The sequence below is a fragment of the Mytilus trossulus genome, chromosome 14 (genome assembly GCF_036588685.1).
Source record: "Mytilus trossulus isolate FHL-02 chromosome 14, PNRI_Mtr1.1.1.hap1, whole genome shotgun sequence".
NCBI lineage: Eukaryota > Metazoa > Mollusca > Bivalvia > Mytilida > Mytilidae > Mytilus > Mytilus trossulus.
In genome coordinates this window covers 6,278,571-6,301,645 of record NC_086386.1, presented here as the reverse complement: position 1 = coordinate 6,301,645, position 23,075 = coordinate 6,278,571, and the positions used below count along the sequence as shown (strand labels likewise).

General features: G+C 32.0%; 3 protein-coding genes across 17 annotated transcripts in view; 1 reads left to right on the top strand and 2 right to left on the bottom strand.

Annotated features, from left to right (window-relative positions):
• Positions 1-2,622: 2,622 nt before the first annotated feature.
• LOC134696771 (C1q-related factor-like) lies at positions 2,623-8,031 on the bottom strand. Its single transcript, XM_063558719.1, has 2 exons — positions 7,829-8,031; positions 2,623-3,044 (listed from the first exon to the last, which is right to left on the bottom strand). The coding sequence occupies exons 1-2, from the start codon at positions 8,019-8,021 to the stop codon at positions 2,623-2,625; spliced, it is 615 nt and encodes a 204-aa protein (XP_063414789.1). The 5' UTR covers positions 8,022-8,031.
• A 3,982-nt stretch (positions 8,032-12,013) lies between these two features.
• Positions 12,014-13,450, top strand: LOC134696951 (uncharacterized). The gene has a single exon (XM_063558920.1). It carries the CDS (start codon positions 12,014-12,016, stop codon positions 13,448-13,450), a length of 1,437 nt encoding a protein of 478 aa, XP_063414990.1.
• A 5,874-nt stretch (positions 13,451-19,324) lies between these two features.
• Positions 19,325-23,075, bottom strand: part of LOC134697202 (teneurin-m-like) — a 141,050-nt gene continuing 137,299 nt past the window's right edge. For all 15 annotated transcript variants that reach the window (XM_063559307.1, XM_063559296.1, XM_063559306.1 and 12 more), the window contains one exon: positions 19,325-22,745. In XM_063559307.1, coding sequence (XP_063415377.1) covers positions 21,886-22,745 — 860 coding nt within the window. In that variant the 3' untranslated portion in view covers positions 19,325-21,885. The remainder of the gene's footprint in view (positions 22,746-23,075) is intronic.

Sequence of the window (23,075 nt, the reverse complement as noted above, 5' to 3'; positions counted from 1 at the left end):
AATGTTTGATCTTACAGTGCATTCTGAATATTTAAGGTGCCATTTCTGACAGTTCTTGTATGTCTCTCTTGATTGAGGCTCGGTCCTGTTACTAAAATTGGTCTTTATTTTTGTAGTTATTTTCATGTTCGCATATGAGTATTTGAGCTGGTACATGTTGTATCACGGTTCTTTTTTGCCTTCTGTTTATCAAATAGTTTCGGTTCTTTGCTTATTAGTGCAGATTGTTTTTCATGCTTACTATTGCGATTGTTGGCACTATTGAGAGTGTGTTGTTGATTCATATGGTGTTGCCTTGCTGTCTGTGGTGAATATTCTAAGGGTGTTTAGTGTTCAGGTATTTGTTGGCAAACGGTTATTTCATAGATTGTCCATGATTTAGTGTACGGCTGAGGTGGTATGATACATGGATATTCGTCACAGTTAGGCTTCAGGGATGATGTTGCATATATTGAGGAGAGTTTGCTGATCGACTTTTTATTTCAAGTTGTTTACTTCTAATTAATGTTAAAGTTTACTTCATGAAGGGCTACGTTATGTTGCATTTCTGTTTCGAGCTTAGCAAGTTTAGTAAACTTTTCATTGAGGAATTAACGGTTGATCCTTCAGTGAAATTGTCTTCTCATTCTATATACAATTGCTGTTTAGTTTCCTTGTTATAAAAATATTGTGTTTTCATAGTCGGTATTATGTTCTTCTATCATAATATTTCTTGCTTTATGAGCAGACAATTGCTCGTCTATTTCACTAGGCTCTATGGTTTTTTTTATATTTGGGTTTTATCGTACAGTTGTGTGCTGTTGCTTCATTTGTACATTCATTTGAATACGAGTTGATTTAATTTACATCGACAACTAAAAACAACAAAATATTTTTTTTAAGTATATTCGTTCTCCATTTATACTGTATACCTTACAGCATAATTATTTTTTTTTCCTAGTTGGGGGTAAGGTTATTTGTGTGAGCTACGGTTTACTTATTGTCATTATTTAACTTTTATCAGCAGTATACTACTGTTGTCTTTTTTTTTATTCACCACTTATTTTATCGATTTAAAACAGTCGTTCAGTGTATGTTCACTTGTGTGTATATGTCTTTTGATTTGGTTAAGCCATTTCAATTGATATTTCATAAAGTATCTTTATGTTATACTATTGTTTCGGGTAGAGTGAAGATTTGTACATATTAAAACGTTTAAACCCTCTGCATTTGTTTGCAACTGCTGTCATACGTCAGGAACCTGATGTTTTGTAGTTGTCCTTTGTTGATGTGGCTGATAAGAGTTTCTCGGTTTTTTTTATATAGTTTAGATCGTTGTTTTTCCCGTTTGAATGGTTTTACACTAGGCCCTCTAACTCACTGTTGTGTGTGCGCAACTACTCCGTGTTCAAGTCAGTACGTTCAGCTATAATGATTTTCATTCCAATACATATTCGGAATAAGTATGCATAAAGCTGTGATTAGAGACTGGAACCACCATGCTCACCAGAAGTGATATTTTATTAAGCGGAAGTAGTAAATTATCTATGATATTTCAGACACCATTAATTTTTCATTTATGAAGAAACGTATATCGGACGGTATCAAATGATCCAACTCATGTATAATACTAGAAAATACCTCAAGATTAAATTAGTTTGTTGTCCTTAACTTACGACATAACCCCTTGTTATGGGATAAACTCAAAACTCATTACACTTACAAAAGCTCTGAATATTAGTAGTTAATGTTAAGATCAGTAAGGCATAACCGTGTTACATTTTGACCGAAGAGATTTAACCTCTCTTTCTTTAAGGTGCATTACTCACATTAACAGTTTCTGAAACGTCAAAATTAGCTTGAACTCTTAACCCAAAGGTCTATAGTACCAATGAATGTTTAATGATGACATCTTGGACTAATGAACATAACAAAGCCAGAAGGTCTAATGTCAAGGTTATGTCCAATGTAGTGTAATTGTGTTTAAAAAAATCTCGAGAGTTGACCTTGACCTTACTTCATGTTATGAGATATCCCTAAACTATTTTACTTACAGAACTTTTCAATAGCGAAAAACGATTGGGACATTGATGCTCAACTCTGTTACATTTTGTTCATAGATATTTGACCTTTCCGTGAGTTGCATGACCCCTATTAACGGCTTTTGAAAAGACAAAATTAGGTTTTACATAATCAAGTATTATTTCTATTTAACAAGCGGGGTTGGTCACTATAGAGAGATTAATCAAATCTTAAGTTTGTTTATGTTTTCATCTAACGTCAGGAACTTTGTCTCTGATTTCTCTATTAACCTTTGATTTGTTTTGATAACAGAACTGTCGCAATTAAATGTATCACAACATGTTTTAGGAACAACACGTGTCATTTGTTGAAGATAGTGTCTTTAACTTTGTTATATTTTTCAATTCGTGCTATGATGTTCTTATGTCAATAAATCTTGGTATACTAGAAGGCGATGATAACATCTGTCACATTAACAAGATCGCGATGGGGCCGTAGTTGATCCCCCTTATTCGTATATAGTGGCTTTATTTATTGGTCCAACCTATACGCTATTTATCCCATCAATTCAAATAAAAAAATAAAACAGTTTTAGATAATAAAATCAATTTATTAATCTTTTCAATTGATCTTTACTCCAGAGAAGCTCGTCCTGATGTAAGTATTACTCTCTATATAGTTTCCACCATAACCATTTCCAATTCTTGTGTATACAACATCACCTTTGTTCAGCTGTAGAGGGGTTACTGAGGTGACAAAGGTTCTGTCATTGTGATCCATAGAATCAGCCCAGCCGATGTTTCTGATTTTACCTTGCACTATCAATTCAACGGACGCATGTGATTTATCAACGGCACCAGTAGACACGTGAAACACATACAGACCACTAGTTGGAGCTGTAAACTCGCCATTGGCTTTGTTATATCCGTTCCCATTGTTCAAATCTACTACATCATAAACAAGTCTTTTGTGTTTAGAAAGTTGTTTCCAGTTATTGCTCATGTAAGCAAAAAAAGCTACATGACTATGGCTCTCTTTCAAATCTACAGAAATGAAGGGCAAACGAATAAATACACTCATTGTTTATCAATTATGTATAGAAAAACTTTAGGACCAATTATTAAAGACATTTTGAAATAGACAAATAGAAATATTGTGGTTTTATTTAAAATAGCAAAACTAATACTTTTGTGTGCAGAACTACCAACAAGGGGTATTCAAGAGATGACTACCAAGCAATATTAAATTAGCTCTCCGAAATTATTCAACAACTCGAACACAATTTTCGTAGAGGAGATATGAACGCTTCACTCAATCGTAGCAGTAGCATTACTAGATATATTGACTTTAGGCTATTGGCTTATGAACATAATCTCTCTTTTACCTATTTTTTTGTAAAAAGCAAGAGACATTTTTTCTTCACTCTTCACAAATTATCTACATGTACAAAATGTACTTTCTTCTTAATACAAATATTGTCACATTCTATAATGCACTGACAAAAGAGCTGAATAACACATCTACACATGATTCAATTGCTATTAGCGTTCCTATGGAAAATACTATGTTTAAGTCGACGGATCATCAGTTTACTAGTGTATTCGGAAAATTGACTGGAATAAAATCGACACCGAAGAATATGAAAGAAATGAGATCCATAAACTAAAAGTTCAAATCACAGGCGCTTGGGTATATGATACATTTTTATTATTTTTTGTTTGTTGATTGCTGTTTCGGATAGTTCGACCGATTCGGAAGATTCGGAAGATGATTCTGAGTGTGAAAAGAAAAAGAATAAGCGTAGGAAAAGAAAAATTAAATCTGGTATTCAGAGTAAGTCGTCTGATAAAGTCAAGAATCAATTGGTATGGCCTCATTCCGCTCTACAATATGAGTATGTAAATGAATCAACTTCCTTTAAAAGTTTAGACATTAAACTGTTTACCGCGGGAGAGCTTGAAATTATCACAAGTCATGGTATTTCTGAAACAGAGAAATCGGGTGGATTAAATCTTTTAAAGAAAATTACTTATAGTAATATTTATGCTTGGAAAGGTCTTCTCGCCTTTTATGCAGCATGGCTACGTAAAATAGAATTGGGTCAAAAATCTTGGAAAGATGACCCTACGTGTATTGAAGTTCCGGTTTTAAGTCCTTACATTTTATCTAAGTCGGAGAGCTCTTCTGGTAGTAAGACATTTAAATCCGATTTCACAAAAAAGGAAGAAAGTATTTGGTTTTGTACATTATATAATAGAACACGGTGTACGTCAAAATCCACGCCGCATCAAATTAATTTCAAAGGTCAATATAAGACTGTCTTACACATTTGTGCAGTTTGCTGGAAAAAGGATAATAAAAAGTTAAATCATCCAGAATGTTCTAATACTTGTCCTAATTTTCCTGTTTGACTAGATCGTATTAAAAAGCTTGATCCTGATGCGGAGATCTTTTATCCTCAATACATGAAAGACAGCTTGAAGAGAGATAACTCTAATATGAAATGTTTATCAAAGAACAGTGGTAATAAAAAAGAGAACGATAGTTCTGAAGCTTGTAAAAACGATCTTTGTAAATTAGTATATGAGGGTAAATATGATGTTTTGAAAACTGGCAAGCTTTTACATGATCACAATTTAGTTTTTAAATCGTCAAAATTGAATTTTGAAGACTGTAAAATAAAAACACTATCAAAAATAAATGTGGATTATTTTAAATTGATGCTTAGTGATTATTCGGACAGAGAAATTTGTAAATTGTTAGAATTTGAATTTCCAATTGGATTTCACCGAAATAAGGAATCTATAAGTTTATTACGAGATTTTAAGGTTCAAAAAGATGTGTTACAAGTTAAAAATCATCGTGGGGCAGTAGAGTTTCCCAATGATATGGAGAAATATTTGGTAAAAGAACTTACTAAGGGGGCAATTATTGGCCCTTTTCATGTGAATCCATTTGATCATGGTATTATTTTATCTCCATTGAATACGGTTCCTAAAAAGGATTCAACGGAAAGAAGGATCATTCTAGACTTAAGTTCGGCTGGTGGAACTGGTGTAAATGAATTTATAGATAAAGATAATTATTTAGGTGAACCAGTTTCTTTAACATACCCAAGAGTAGATGATTTAGTTTTGTTAATAAAGAAAAAGGGAAGTGGATCTCATCTTTTCAAACGGGATCTTGCCCGGGCTTACAGACAAATTCCAATTGATATTGGAGATACCTTTTTAGTAGGATTTGCTTGGAATGGACATATATTTTTTGATATTGTGCTGTCTATGGGCTTCAGATCAGCTGCACAAATATGTCAAAGATTGACAAACGCTATTGCTTATATTTATAGCTCTTTAGGGTTTGATATCATAAACTATTTAGATGACTTTGCCGGGGTAGAAAGTCCAGAATTGTCTGCAAAAGCCTTTTTAGAATTACAAAATGTGTTAGCTTCTTGTGTCCGAACATAAAGCTGTGGGTCCTTCAACTAGAATGGAGTTTTTAGGAATTATTTGTGACTCAGTTTAAATGACTTTAGAAATTTCTATTGAAAGATTAACAGAGATAGATTTAATTTTATTGGAGTGGGTAGGAAAAGATTTCGCCTCTAAGCGTGAAATTCAATCGCTTGTTGGAAAACTGAATTTTGTCGGGTGTTGTGTTAGACCCGGACGGTTTATTTTTGTAGGGCCCGCAATTGTGTATACTCTATGTCATGTATGTGTATAAATTATTTGTTAAATGAACTTGTACAGTAGTTTTCGGCCAAAATAAAAGTTTTATTTATCTTGTTTTATATTCTGAGCCAAAGATAATTTTTAAGTCGACGGATCATCAGTTTACTAGTGTATGCGGAAAATTGACTGGAATAAAATCGACACCGAAGAATATGAAAGAAATGAGATCCATAAACTAAAAGTTCAAATCACAGGCGCTTGGGTATATGATACATTTTTATTATTTTTTGTTTGTTGATTAAAATATTCAATCTTCTATATTTATAATGCATATCTATCACTATATGTGAAAAACTTAGTGAAAATACCAAATTTTACTATCCATACTAAATAGTAAAATTTGTTTTTTCACTAAGTCGTTTAAATCACTCGAAACTAGGTGAGACATGCACAGAAGTGATAGATATGCATTAATGGTTTAATTTTTAAATTGTTATTTGGATGGAGAGTTGTCTCATTGGCACTCACACCACATCTTCCTATATCTATTATAAATATAGAAAATTGAATATTTTAATCAACAACAAAAAGTTTGTATCATATACTTCCCAAGCGCCTGTGGTTCAAATCAATTGATAACTATATAAGTAATATGTGCGATAGGTTACTGACACATCAAGAGAGTTTCTCCCACCGAAATACAAATCTGGAACACGTACTTGTAGGAAAGATAGAGTTTCGCCTGAACCAATTGTTAATTTTATTCGAAAAGAAAAGCACTGTTTTAGAAATGGAAACGAGCTGGGTGACCTAAAAGCAAAGAAAACAAACATTTTATTGAGATGAAAAAAATGAAAAAAGAAGGATCTTCAACATCTGCTCAAAGACAGTCTGAAGCATCTTAGCGTCGTGACAATTTCACCAACATAATGGAGCTTAGGGAAACCAATCAGAGACAATTGTACTAAAAGAGTGTAAGCTAATAAAACGTTAACGGGGCCATAACTATGCACCAACATCTATACTGAGATATACTGACAAGATCTTTATGACTGTGTAGTTATAACTATACTTGGGCTGACTTTTTTCAAGAACTATCAACCTCGTTTAATATAAAAGAGGTTTTTGACAATTGTTATAAACAACTGAGACTACTAATAGTAGTCTCAGTAAACAATTAGTAGAAGATGGTGTTCGAATATTACAGGACCTATTCTGAACACTAAAAGAAAAAACAATGGAATTTTTCTCTGAGGATGAAAAAAATTATAATGTCTTTTAATTGTTTAAAAAGGAAAAGCAGCGAATGAATAAGTGATTACTGTTGAACTTCTAAAATATGGAGGTCAACCTGTTGTTAAAATTATTGTTAATAAAATAAGTAAACTTTAACCTTCGGTCTGATCTGTAAAGTTTGGCAAACCAAGGGATGTGCACAACTTGTATCGTAAAATAACAATTCTAGACTTGTACAATTGGGAAAGTAGTTGACAATTTTTTGTAATTTATAAAAACATGTTAATGTCAATGGAGAGAAAAAAAAAGTCGTTTGAAAAAAAGGATTAACAGAAGGGGAATATCATTCCGTAGCCGCATTAATCTTGACCGAACTTAAAGCTGAAGCTAGGAAGTTGAAAAATCAGTGAATCATACTGTCTTGTTAAACAATAAATACCATTAAAGGGTTTTTCGTTTTAAATTCGAGTTTTCCATAACATACTTGCATATTGTCATATATTATAATGCAATACAAAAATGTTTCAAATCATGCTCCATACTAGGCCTGCACACAGTTTCAAATAAGAAATATGTCAACAAAGAATAATAGTACAGCTTTAAATAACTCACACTAGTTTCGATTTTATATTTTTTGCAAAAGGACGACATAACCTCAGTTGAGCAGACCATTCCCTGTAAATAAAATCCTTAATGAAAGAGTACGTAGCCTTTAAACTACGAAACTAATTTAGAATCTGTCAAATTCAATCAGTTTAAACATTAATAAAATGCAACAAGTTTGACCATCCAACCACATTTAATTTTGTTATTCTTAAAATTGTCTGCCGGCAGGAAATACTTGATGATTAAGACCTAACAAATTAAAAAAAAAGATATCCATGAAAGATAAGAGTAACATGAATAAATTGTCATACCTTGAATTTCTTTCTTTTGTGCAACGATGTCTTTTTTGTTAATCTTTATAGCTTTCCACAGTGCTGTTAGGTCAGGATGCTCGTTGGACACTTGACGTTTACCACACAAACTGCATAAGGTATCTTCCAAGGAACACTTCTCTGTCCCTGCTAATGAAATTATAACAGCGAAGCACACCAAAAAAACAACCATTGTATTATGATAGACGTAACTGTATGTGATCTAAGTTGACTAAAGATTTATTTATATGAAGCATCATATCAATTCTCAGAAAAACTTCTTCCAAGTACTGCCAAAAATTGATTCAACGAATATCTTCTTTCATTATAATTACTTTAACAACAAAAAATTATAAACACGATATGAAAATGTTTGGTTGAAATTATGTCTGCAACCAGGCTTATAGCCTGTATATTCAGTGGTTGTCGTTTGTTTATGTGTTACATATTTGTTTTTCGTTCATTTTTTTTTACATAAATAAGGCCGTTAGTTTTCTCGTTTGAATTGTTTTACATTGTCTTATCGGGGCCTTTTATAGCTGACTATGCGGTATGGGCTTTGCTCATTGTTGAAGGCCGTACGGTGACCTATAGTTGTCAATGTTTGTGTCCTTTTGACCTTTTGTGGATAGTTGTCTCATTGGCAATAATACCCGTGACATCTTCTTTTTTTATACTAGTATTATAATGAAATTATGAATCATATCAATGTGCTAGCTAATTTAAGTCATGAAACAAATTATTCAAAAACTAGCATAATTTACCTTTCTATTAATTTCGCACTAAAAGAATTTCGAAAGAAAGAAATTAAACACATTGATATTGTATCTAGGCAAATAGAAACCTTAGCTGAAAACTTATAAAAAAAGCATGCTGTGGAACTGCAGGAAAAAAACAGCGAAAATTCAGTCTCGCGAACTGTTTTCCCCATTTAAATATAAAGTAAGATTTCCTACGATAAAAGGCTACCCGTCACTGCATACCTCACGCTTTAGAAAGTTGAGTATGTTCCGGACCATATGAGTATTTGGACCATACGCGTATGGTCATGACCATATGCGTATACTCATATGGTCCGACCATAGATGTAAACAACATGGCGGATTACACCGGACGTGGAGGAAGGTGGACGTGTTTTCTGAGCTGACCTATTCTGTCGCCTACACTTACCCGCACCCACTTATTAGTTGATTGTGTCATTACTCAAACACTAGTGCAAGTATTTGACAATTTATTGTCATTTAATAGTGGTTTTAGCAGAAAATTCTTTGCGAGTGAAGGACAGGTAACATAGCGTCACCAAGCGCCATCTTGGAAAAAATTTCAAAAATTTAAAGCAAAGGTGTTAAGTCAATACTTCACCTGAAATTATCTCTCCTTTCCCGGGAAACACAAGAACAATGTGTTGTTAATGTTTACAGAATTTTAATGAACTTTTAACGAACTTTTATTGTTCATTATTTTATCCAAATCGAGAAGTTTCACAGTCTGTGTACTCGTTCTCATTCTTCATTTCACCTTTTATCGCTTGATAAATTTTTTAGATTTTATTGTATGTAGTAAGGTCTTTCATTTTACCTTTTAAAACACTTGAATTAAATTTTAAGCCAGTACTTTTAAGTTAGTGTTACTATAAAGTGTTTTATATTCAGTTTTTAATTTTTAAACTGTCCTTGATTAGCACATGTTAGCAGATAAGTTATTTTTGCTCAAAAATATTTTTGTGTAAATCTATTACCACACTTATTAAATTCTTTTTTGGGTAAAATGGAAATTGCCAGAAGAAGAAGTGATCGAGTTAAAGGAAAGAAAGTAATGTTTACTCCCTGTAAAACTGTATCTAATACTGCAACAAAAAACAAGAAGTCTAGTAGTAATAGTAGTATAAATGAAAAAACTGTTGATTATGAATTAAATAAAAGAAAGGCTGTTAGCAAGAAGCTTGATGCTGCCGAACGGTTGTATACAGTAAAAACTGAAATAAGTCCAGGTAATCTGGTCCTTATCTTCTCTGCTGCTGCTTATGAAGAATTCAAAGTTATAACACAGTCTGTTGTAAATAACACTGGTCTGAAGATAAATAAGACTGAGACTAAGGATAAATTAGGTGCCATTGTATCTGAATCACTGGCGATCCATAATGGAAGCACTAAATTATTTGTTTTGAACTTTTTTAACACCACAACCAAAGTCCTTCTGAATGGCAACCAATCATATATAAAGGAATTTATAACCACTGCTCTCGGGGACATATTGTGTATTCTTGACCGTAACTCCAAATTTAGTCTTATAAATAATCAAATCAGGGAATATTGTAAAATGTTTTTAGATAACACGCAACAAAGTAATCTGGACACAGCAAGTAAAGATGAGCAAGGGTTACAAAGTTTAAGTAAGATTTCAGTGGTTAGTTCTAAACAACAGACAGTGGGGACCTGTTCTAATATTAAGCTAAAAACTATTCAAAGTGACATTTTATGTCCAACATGAAAGAAGGTCTGTGGAAATGACTCAAAGGCAGTAGAGTGTGACATATGTAATGTATGGGTCCATTATAGCTGTGAAAAACTTGGTCTAAGTGACATTCATGTAATTGAAAATGACTTAACAGCAGAGTATATCTGTATAAGCTGCAAACAGTTGAGAGCCTTGCAGGCTGATTGTGTAGTAGGAGGGTCTATCTCTGATAAAAGCAATGACTCGAGTAAGGGGGAAGAAATGCCAAGATCGTCCCTCTCAAGTGCTGATATTAACCCCATGGCTCGGGGGTCGGTTGTTTCTGGTGTTACTATAATACATAAAGACAATAGACTGTTTTCTAATAATAATTCCACAAATGATGAGGATATCAATAAGGATAATTCAAGAAGTGATAGCTCCTACAGTTCCGTACAAATGGGTTCTAACATTTTAAAAGAAGAAATAATCTCTCTAAAATTAGAAATTACTCATAAAGATAAAGGAATCAAGCAAAAGGACAGTCAAATTTATAAGTTACAAACAGAAGTGTCCACTCAGAAAAAAGAGCTTGCAGCAAGTAGAGCGTATGCTATAAAACTGGAAAATGACATTAGGGATTTAGAACACTCTTTGTTAATTCAAAAACAAAAACAAAGTTCAAGCGTGAATGCGGACTTTAACAGGCAAAGCCCTTTTAGTGATAATAGTAATAAATCCGAATCAGAAAACTTAAAAAGTTGGTTTCTTGAACAGAGGATGAGGCAAATGGAATTGGAAATTTGTAAACAAGATAATAAAATAAGTAATCGAAGTGATAAACTGTTGGACTTGAGATTTGACAACAATAATCAATCAACACGGTCTCGACAAAGGCAAAATAGAGGGAGGCAAAATAATGCTAATAAGTACAGTAGAAATGAAAGGTCTCAATTTGATAGACATAGTGAAAACCAGCACTGTAAATTTCAGAATGATTTTGCAGATTTTAATGGGGGCATGTCATTTCGGCACGATGAATCCCAACCCAATAGTCTTCACATTGATACTAGTGGTAGTGAAAATGAGACCAATTCTGTGGTTAATGGTCAAACAAACAATAGTGATCATTTTTTAGGGAATATTCATTCCAGAGGGAAATCAAAATGTCAAACACAAGCAAGGAAAAGATTTCACGAGAAATCGGAGCAAATATATATACCCCCAAGAAAGCAAATGAAACAAGTACCGCCGAGGTTCCAACGTCTTCAACAGGAAAAGTTGGGTTGCACACAGAGAGACAATTTAATGATGCCCACAATGGGTCAATCCACAAAAATGTAGGAAAGGATATACATGTACAAGAGCCTCAGGATAATGAAATAAGTATAGATAGCGTGCTGAACATTTTATCTTTTAACATTGAAGGTTTTTTTTATCTAATAATATGTATCTATATATGCTAGAGAAAAGAGCTGATATAATTATGCTACAGGAACATTGGTTACATAATAGGGAAAAACAAGCTTTACAGGAATTTTTAACTGACTTTTTATGTCTTGTAAAATGCTTTGATGATGATATGTCTTATCATGTGACCCAAATGAAAGGAGGAGGGGGCATGCTGGGGTTGCAATTTGTGTTAACAAAAAATTACAAAATCTTGTTGAACTTTTACCGGATGGATGTAATAGAGTAATAGCTATCCGTCTCAACATAAAACAGCCACTTTTGCTAATATGTGTCTATATGCCAACTAGAGGTGGAAATATCACTATTGAAGATTTTAAATCTGTACTAGATGAGCTAAGTGAAATGATAGAAAAATATCTACCTACTTCTGATATAATTATAGGAGGTGACATGAATGCCTCATTGCATAGAAATGAGCGTAAAATACCTCGTGACATTGTCTTTGATGAATTCTTAAAATCAAATGGACTGTCAATACCTTCCACTTGCAAAAAGCAGAGTACGTTTTTTCACTTCAATAATAGAGATGAATCTCAAATTGACTATTTTGTTGAAACTAGTGCAATGGTCAAGAAATATTTGTCATTTAATCGTGAATTTCAAAATCTATCCACTCATGATCCAATTATGATTTCAATTAACTGTTGTATTGATAGGATGGATATAAGCACTAGCGATCCTAGACCTTTACGTATAAAATGGGATAAAATTGATAAACAAAAATATGAAAATTTACTAAAAGAGAGATTAATTGAATTTAATGATGTGGCTGTGGTTGAAACTGCTGAAAATATAGAGAACATTTTAACAAAATTTTCTGACATTATTGTGACTACTGCTGAAAGTCTATGCCCAAAAAGAAAAAAACAATTTAAGAGAAAAAGGGATTGGACCCCAGAAATGACTGAAATTGTTAAGGAGGGTAAATTTCACTATTGGAAATGGAAAAAGGAAGGTAATAAAGATAATAAATCTAGCATTAACTATATTCGAATGAAAGTGCAAAAGAAAAAACTTCGTTCTGCCCAAAGACGATTGGCTGCTGAGAAAAGAGAAAATACGTATACCAAAATTATGGAATTAAATGAGAATAATGATAAACAATTTTTCGCATTAGTAAATAAGCATAGAAATTCAAGGTCATCCACAACTTCAATTTTGAAGGTTAATAATAGACTGTATAATAATTCAGCCTCCATTCTGGGAGCTTGGGCTGAATACTTTGAAGATTTGGCCTCACCATCTGTGCAAGATAGATTCGATAGTAAATTTTTTAATTTGGTTAATAATGACATTGAAATATTAACTGATATTTTCTTAAGTACAAGAGAACCGATTCAGGAAGTGACTGAGTACGAATTGAATAAATGTATTTTATCTTTTAAAAATGGAAAAGCACCAGATGTTGATAAATTCACCATAGAACACTTGAAATATGGAGGACAGACAGTTATAAATATACTAACTAAATTGATAAACTTAATTTTTAAAACTGTTGCTGTCCCAAATAATTTAAAAATTGGGATAGGATGTCCTCTGTTTAAAAATGGAGGAAAACCAAAAGAAGATCCAAATTCATATAGACGTATAACTATAACTAGTGCTATTGGAAAAACTATAGAAAAGCTACATTTATCCCGTAACAAAAGCTCCATTAAAAATCAGCAAAGTAGATTACAAAAAGGGTTCACTGAAAGGGCTGGTTGTAACTGAACTAAGAATAGAAGCTAAAGAAAAACGTTTACCCATATATATTGGATTAACTGATGCTAAAAAAGCGTTTGATATAGTATGGCATGCTGGCCTATTTAGAGAAATGCATAAAATGAACATATCTGGAGATAATTGGTTATTATTTAGGGCTTGGTATGAAGACTTAACTACAACAAAAGTAAAATGGGAAGGAAATTATTCACGTGGGTTTAAAAAAAAAAACAAGGCGTCCGTCAAGGAGGGGTTTGGTCTCCAACTGCGTATAAAGTTTTTATCAACTCTTTACTGAAAATCTATGAGGAAAACAAAATTGGATCGTACATAGGTTCAATATACTGTGGTGCTCCAACTGTAGCAGACGATGTTACATTGATAGCTAATGATCCATATGATCTACAAACTATGATTAATATTTAAATGGATCATGCAAATAAATTTAGATAAACGATTAGTGAACAGAAATCTTGTGTATTGAAAATAGGAGACAAGTCAGAACATTCCTGGTATATGAACGACCAAAAGTTAAATACACCAATTAATGCTACCCACTTAGGAATAAAAAGGGACATAAATTCTAAATTTGGAGTTAAAGAAGTTGTACCAGATAGAATACAAACTGCTCGTAAAACAGTATATGCATTGATGGGCGCTGGTCTCTATGGCCCGAATGGGATAAATCCGAAGGTCTCAGTTCACATGATAAAGTGCTTTGTCATTCCGAGGCTACTGTATGGCCTGGATATTATTCGATTAACAAAAACTGATATAGCAAAACTATCTGTTTATTATATACAATTGTTGAAATAAATCCAGCATCTGCCGTCACGCACTGCGAATTCTGCTGTTTTAGTCTTGACTGGTCAGCTTCCTATAGAATCTGAAATTCACAAAAAAATGCTTTCCCTATTTCGTAACATTGCAGATAATCACGGGTCAGTTGAACGCAGTATCGCTCAAAGACAGCTTGCTTTGAAAACAAGAGACTCTGAAAGCTGGTTTATTCAAATTATAAAATTAACAGAAATGTATGAATTACCATCCCCTATAGAGTAAATGGATCTAGTCCCAGAAAAGCATATTTGGAAAAAATTGGTTTATAACGCAGTGAATGACTATTGGAAAAACATTTTAATTCTTGAAGCTAGGACAAAAGTATCTATGAAAATGTTAAATGTTGATAACTTTAAAGTTGGTGTAGTTCATAATATCTGGGAGAGTAGTGGTTCAGAACTTTTATTCGTTAAAAGAGCATGTGTCAAAGCCAAAATAATAAGTGGGACTTACACTCTTCAAGCTGATCGAGCAAAATTTAATGGAAATAGAACAAGTTCTTTATGCCCTCTGTGTTTTAAACAATCTGACGACTTAATGCACTTTCTTATAAAATGTAACTCTTTGGAAGGAGTGAGAAGGAAATTCATTATGCTACTAAGAAATCTACTAAATGATAAGATAAATGCTCTTCTTGTGGATGACTTATTTAACTTTGAAGATAATCTATTACAATTAATAGTGGACTGTACAAAATTCCAGTTTTTAAAACAATTATGGACAACTATTGAGCGCCTGTCAAGCAGCTTATGTGTTGGTCTACATCAGAAGAGAACTAGTTTGTTACTATAAAGACTGTTCATATAGTTTTCCAAGTTAAAGCGACATATATATTTGAGTGTGGTATAGATGATTATGATAAGTAAAGATGTAAACTGATTGTTAAAGTTAAGTGGTCTTTTTAACGCTTATATGATCGGTAATAACTTTACGTATTATTTTTAGATTTTAAATGTTTATTTGGCGCTAAGTCTTAAGTACAAATAACAATGTAATGGTTCATTACCTTAAGTCTAAGAATAAACTTATTCTGTAATGAGGCTCTCTGGTTAGGGGTATATACTATGTGTAAGTGTAAGGGTTAGGACTTACAGTTTGCATTTGATGAGTATGTTTAAGTATAAGGATTGTGAATTAGACATTTGCTGAGCTGAACAAGTTTCACAGTCTATGTGATTGGTGGATAGATGTGATGTATATATATTCTATCGATGGGGAGAGAGACTCGAGTGAGATAAAGTACAAAATAACAATGGATGAATCTATCAAGTTTTAGATTTTAAAATATGACTGTATATACAGTTTGAATACTTTTAAATAAGTGTGGTGGCGGTGTATATAAGTGTATAAAGAAGATGTTTTTAATCCAATAGTGAATATAAGGGATTCTACACTTCAAGAGGATATTCCGACTGAAGTGGTTCATCTGATAAAGGTGGAAAGTACAGAATATGTAACAGGTAACAGGTAACATGGTCCGACCGTACGCGTATGGTCGGACCATATGAAAACTCATCGAACCTTTGAACAAACTTATAAGTAAGGGTTATCGTACCAATATTGTAATTAGATCTCTGAATATAGTTCACATTGGCACTAATATTGATTTTGTCATTAGCAAATTAAAACATAACTAAATTTCATTATCTTTTGAGGCGAGATGTATAGGGGACACAGCCACGTTAACTTTTATTTCTATAGAAGTCGCTCTTCACTATACTACTACCTGTCGATACATTTATTTTTGGCATTGCACAAGTCATGTCTTCTTTGACTATTAATGACGTTAAAATACTAAATCCCTGTGATGTGTTTTAGTCGATTTTAGTCTCTGATGCATGATTTTTTACTATTAATTGGTTTTGGCTTTTAACTAGCTGTCAGTAACTGCGAGTACTCTCAAATCGTATTTTCTTGTTAATTCGACCTGTTGATACTGTTTATAATGCTTTTTTGTCATTTTTTATTTATATGGATCTTGGCTGTATACCAGCTTTGATTATTTGTAATATCTTCAATTTTTCACTTATTCTTACAACATTTGTATAAACTTCAAGATTATAAAAAACCGGTTTTTTTCTAAAGTGAACATTGATTGGTTAAACATTTCTCAGTGTGTTTGAATTTATTTGATAGCCTTTTGGTCATGACTGTTTGTCTCTAATATTTAATTAACTGTGCATTTGTATTCAGATATCGCAGATCAAATTTATTCGTTCTTTGTGTAATCATACGTTTTTTGATTGAGTTAAGTCTGCTAATTGATATTTTATCGTATGTTTTTATATGTTGTGATGTTATGCTATTGTTTCAGAAAAAGGGAGAAGGTTTGGGCCCATTAAAACGTTTAATCCCGCTGCAAATGTTTGCACCTGTCCTAAGTCAGGAATCTGATGTACAGTAGTTGTCGTTTGTTTATGTAATATATACGTGTTTCTCGTTTCTCGTTTTGTTTATATAGATTAGACCGTTGGTTTTCCCGTTTGAATGGTTTTACACTAGTAATTTTGGGGCCCTTTATAGCTTGTTGTTCGGTGTGAAGGCCGTACTTTAACCTATAATGGTTTAATTTTTAAATTGTTATTTGGATGGAGAGTTGTCTCATTGGCACTCACACCACATCTTCCTATATCTATATAATACTCGTTTGGTTATTAACGGGCCGGACCATATGAGTATTTGGATCATGTAGGTATATTTTTTTTAAAATTACATTATAAAAGTTTCAATAATACAAAAACTAAAAAACAATGATGGTTACATGACAATCTATTATTTTATAATTCAAATACTACGTACAATTTAAATATTGATGCCATAGTTAACTTTCATCGTTTATTACATTCTTGCATGAAGGCTTGGAGTGACAGTTACTTCCACACGGTACCATAGTTTTTTTTTGCATTTGCAAGTCTTGGTTGTGCACGATCCTTTTCATTTACACCTTTAGTTTGCGAGGGAAAATCTAACCTTTATGTAGCTGTGTACAGTAATACCGAGGTCTTTGGTCATTCCGATATGTCTATGGTGTTTTTAAGAAGCTCTAGGTCTCAAATATCGTAACATGACTGCAAAACACCATATTCACAAGACAACTTAAATAAACTATGTTACTTTCCAATGACTTCTTCACTTGTGTAACAGTTCAATCATAAGTAATTTTTGGATTTTTTTTTTAATCGACATATTGCTATTCACGCGTAATAACAAATCGGTAATAATCATCGGTAATGACCATCGGAATAAAATGTGTTTATTATAGTTTTGTTGTTATACGATGATGACTGATGTTCCCATATTTAGACTATTTTATTTATTGTGTCTGTTTAGTAAACGCATCAATGAAAATATAACAGAATTTGATGAGACTGTCATCAAAGTGAGATGGTTAGCGCTATAAAACCAGGTTTAATCCACCATTTTCTATATTTGAAAATGCCTATACCAAATCAGGAATATGACAGTTCTTGTCCGTTCGTTTTTTATGCTTTTTGTTATTTGATTTGCCATGTGATTATGGACTTTCCGAATTGATTTTCCTCTAAGTTCAGTATTTTTGGGATTTAACTTTTTAAGCTTTCTGTGACGAAAGTGGCAGGCACGACAAAAACCCAGCCAAATACACTACCAAAATAATGTCTTATTTTTTTAGAGAATTAATCTATTTAAATATTGTCAAACATTTTTATATAGATTAGACTGTTAGTTTTCCTGTTTGAATGATTTTACACTAGCAATTTTTTAGGTCCTTTATGGCTTGCTGTTCCGTGAGCCAAGGCTCCGTATTGAAGGCTGTACCTTGACCTATAATGGTTTTCTTTTATAATTTGTTACTTGGATGGAGAGTTGTCTCATTGGCACTCATGCAACATCTTCCTATATTTGTACATGTTTTGTTGCAGTTACTAACTTTAGTGAATGTTCAGTTAAAAAATACCATCATAAACTTTTCCAATAACATATTAAATATTGATACATGCATTTTGAAAATCCAATATTGATTTTACCTGTACATACATACTATATTGACAGTATACTCTTCACAGTTGTATGATCTATATGATCTTTACATGATGTTACATACTATGTATTGCCTGCTTGTATCATGTACATACAGGCAATGTATATAGGATTTTTTTTTCCAAGCAGAATGATCGTAATTAGTCCTGTTTATCTATTCTTGAGAACTATTTTTCATGTAATTTCAAGTTATGATTTGCCTCCTGTTTGTGTCTTTGAATAGCTTAATAAAAAGTGCTTAGCAAACAAACCATTCATACTTCACTACATTTACTTTCATTTTTTTTTTTTAATTATATGTGACTGAATTCAGCAATAAACAAGATCACCATGTCAAACTATATTTTCAAACTCAGCTGGCCTTCCACAAACTTACATGAACAAGATAAAAAGTTGCCCCATCCAAGCACATTCATTCTAAAAGATGCTGTCAACAAAATATTGGAGTTTCCAATGGAAGCAATCAAATGACCTCCTTTTCGACCCAAGATTTTTGTAGCCATTACATCACTCAAACTGTCAAGTTCAAATCAGTCAAATGGCATATAAATAAATTCTTTGTTCCTATAGTTTTTTAATTTTTCAATTTACATTTTAGAAATAAAAATGTTTTTTTATCATTTTGCAACAGTACAATATGACATTATGATTCATGATCTAATTGTAAGTAATGAATAATGAGTGACAAGATGGATATTTAACACTTTTACCTTAGCAGGAGTTATCTCCACTTGGTAATTTGCATATTATAATGAGGAATGAATATGTAACATGCATTTCATTTCTACTCTACAACATTACAGAAAATATTTAAATATATGTTTTAACTGAAATGTTAAGTACGGAATAAGCTTATTGTTTGATTGTCATAAATCTATAAATAAATAATCCGCCATGATAGTGTGTTTATTTACTGTATAAAATATGTTGTGTATGAATTTATACGGGTGTGTTTTATTCAAAATTAATAATGAAATTAATCTTTGAAGTGATAAACAAAGAAAAAGACTTTGAAATAAAAAAAAATCTTCAGAATTTTTTATTTTTTTGTACAAAAAAACAACAAAATTCAGCTGTTTCATTGGTTATCAAAATATTTAAAGGGATTTGAATGTCATGTATTGCTTTCATAGCTGTCTTTTCTGTTTGTGAATGATGTTATAGAAATAAGCAATGAGTTAATGTTATCATGGTTATTGAGGAGAAAAAAAACACTTTTAAAAATATTGTCTAAAAACAACAAAATATTGCACTGATAGGGAAATGCTGAAGTTTGTTTACATTGCATAGGTAAAAAACTTAAAACAAAATAAACAAAGAAAAAGACTGTAGATCTAGTGTAAAAATATCTAACTTGCAAAGGTCAATGTAATTACATATGATTCTAGATTGATGCAAAACATCTAATTACCCAACATATTTACTGGATGAATTTTGCATCTTATTTTCACATACTAAGCCCAAATATTATTGAAATAGACACAAAGGGGTATTCACGAAATATCACTGGATCTGAAGGAACTTATCTTTAAACTATAATACTTAACAATCTGTTATCATGTAAATTAATATTTTCATCATACTTCATGAAATCCCCTCCAATAATTTGACATCACTATGGAATTATTTTCTAGTCAACAAAAAGGGGAGATAACTATGATGGGACTAGCATAGAATTATTGCAAATAGTAATAACAATATAATTATGTTTGGCACACAATACACAGATAAATATTTATAGACATTAGCCTGATATGTCACACACATATACATATAGATTACATCAGGCAATTTTCTCAATGGTTAATTCAAGATCACTTTATCATACCAGTACTTAAACGTACTCCAATGGCACATACAAAGGTTAAAGAGAAATTTCTCCTGTTTATCAACTTTTTCTCTTTTATTAAGATTTATAGATGCACTAAATCATTCATGATTTTTGAAATTGGGTCATCCAATACCAAAAATATTACGAAGCTTATACAACTATGACAAGTATGTCAATAGGATGTGTATTTTTGACCTTGTTATGTAACTTTATACTGTATGTAAATCGTGCAGTATAAAATTTAAAGGTTTCAACTTTATAATGTAAAAAATAAACATTTAAATTTTGAAAGTCACAAATCTGATCTTTGTTATTTAAATTGAACAATGGATGTTTTTAGTAACACTAGTTTAAAATCAATAGATATAAAATAGACAGAGTAAACAATATGACCTGTCATTGTGTAAAATATAGCACTACTAAACTTTTCTAAAAATCTCATGTCAGGTTAAAATTTTATTCATAAAGTTACATGCATAAAAAAGCTAAATTTTGCTCTAAATTCTCAAATACTCAAAATAAAAAGTAATGTATAACACTGTTCCAATAATCTACTGTTGAAACAAGTATAAAATTCTTGTTGAGAATTCGAAACAAACTCAATAAAAAGTTGATTTGAGCTTAATGATGAATGTTCAGGTTTGTGCAATCTATGCTTTTAACGTAATCAAGTTCTCTTCTTTTCAATATTATAATTTTAAAATCTTAAACATTCAATGTTTTCAATCAAGGTCAATTCAAGGTTGTTTTAATGCAACTATGAATCTATTACCTCTGGTTAATGTTTTTAAGACAAAAAGTAACAGGACATAAAACAGACAAATCATGAATGTCCTTGAAAATTCAAATAACCTTGAAATTCTAGTTTCCTGTTTATCAGTTGCCAATGCCAATATCTTAATTAACCTTGATTTCAGTTAACATTAAACATATACATTAAATTAACACTAACTTTGCATTTTTTAAATGATGAATATAAAAAAAAATGTTGAACTTTTTTAAGTTCTATCATTACAATATGTATGTATGATTATATAGCATTCAGTAAATAACTTTACATATTTACACCAATAAATATATTACACCTAATTTGTCACATATATATTTCACATATAATGAATATACACTCATTTTTGATTTCACAAACACATAATGTAGACAAGGAAAGTTTGAACCAGAATATAAACATAGAGAAACATGAAAGTCTTTTAGTTTCAGAACAAAATAATGAAAACATTTCCATTCTAGGTTCCTCTATAATCATATGTTCGTACTTATTTTTTACCTTTAGGTTAATCAAATTTTGACTTGTTTATTTGCTATAATGATTTAAAAGAAATGGTTTATAAAATATTTAAAAAAAATATTTTAAATATTTTAATTTATTGACACATTACTCTTTGGCCAGATATCATGGATGTTGAAGTCATTGCATTATAATCTTAAGAGATATGACTTCAGGTTAATCAGTCTTGTATATATTTATTTTGCAGACTGGTTCAAATTTCCAAGTTTAAAATGACCACACCTAGCACCAACAACCATTATTAAATAAACTATTTTTCACTGTTTATGAGATTTTTTTCTCCCATTTTAGACTGTTACTTTCTATCAAATTTCATGAAATTGTACCAACTAATTGCATTCTACACAGATCACTAATTAAGTTGAGCAATATAAATCTCAGTCAGATTGTTGCACATGCCCAGTATTACCCATGTCATCATAGAAGTAATAATAGAAATCAATGATGTTATCTATTACTCTTCACAAATCTGATGTTGTTACAGTCGTCTGACAAATCGGGGAATTCCTCTGATCTACGGATAAAATGTCCCTCGTATCCACGAGCAAATCCAAAGTTTAAGATACTCTGTTTTTCTTCTTCCGTCCACTGATGTTTAGATTTTAAGTTATTCTGTAAGATCCACTTTTCTCGTGCCCAGGCATGTGTAACAGCCCTCTCCTTGGCATGCTTCAATAGTCTTTTTCTCTCCTTATCTATTGTTGTGCCATATCTAATATTGATAACGGAGTGTTTGCCTCTCAGGCGAATGTCTGTTTCAGGATTAGGATTTTGTCGGAAATCTATATGTTTATTCCGATGAACAGTCACATTTATATTGTTGTCAAACAGAACAACATCACTTTTGATATCTAATGTATTTAAATCAATGTCTGCCTGAGCATGGTCAGGTTTGATTAAATAGTGTGTATCTTTTCCTTTTATATTAAATCGTAAATTAACAATCTGCGATGAATTCACTAATACAAGCGCTAACCGATTGGCCCACATGGGCGTATCATCACTTAAAGTCACAACAGCTTTACCATCATGGTACGAAAGCATCACACCATTCCCAAAAATAAACGGTAACGGAGCTGGCTCTAAATCTCCCGATTCCTGTAACGGAGAAACTTTAGATTTAGGGACATTTGTCATTGTAATAAGACTATCCATGTCACGTAAGAATGTGCACTCAAAAGCAGACGACATGGGAAGAAGTACATGTTGGTTTTGTTTCTGTTTAGGACGAATCTCTCCGCTGTAAGATATATCTGGCGCCAGACTTCTGACATCATAGCCTAACATCAGTAACCAGTTAGTTATAGCTGTAATATACAATAAGAGTTTAATATTATCTATTTTTTTATTTGGGGTGAGTTTTGTCAATGTTCACATTAAGTTTATACAAAACATTCAGTTTATAAAAAGTCTGTCACATATAATACAATTAGGTCATCATCAACTATTGAGAGTTTTGAACTGTTGCACTGCTTAAGATGAAGTTTGTTCTTCTAAAGATGTTTTTTTTTCAATGATCACAAGTTACAATCAGGTTGTCATTAATATACTTCATCTAAAATGTAACAAGATATAGGAAGATGTGGAGTGAGTGCCAATGAGACGCAACCCTCCATCCAAATAGCAATTTAAAAAGT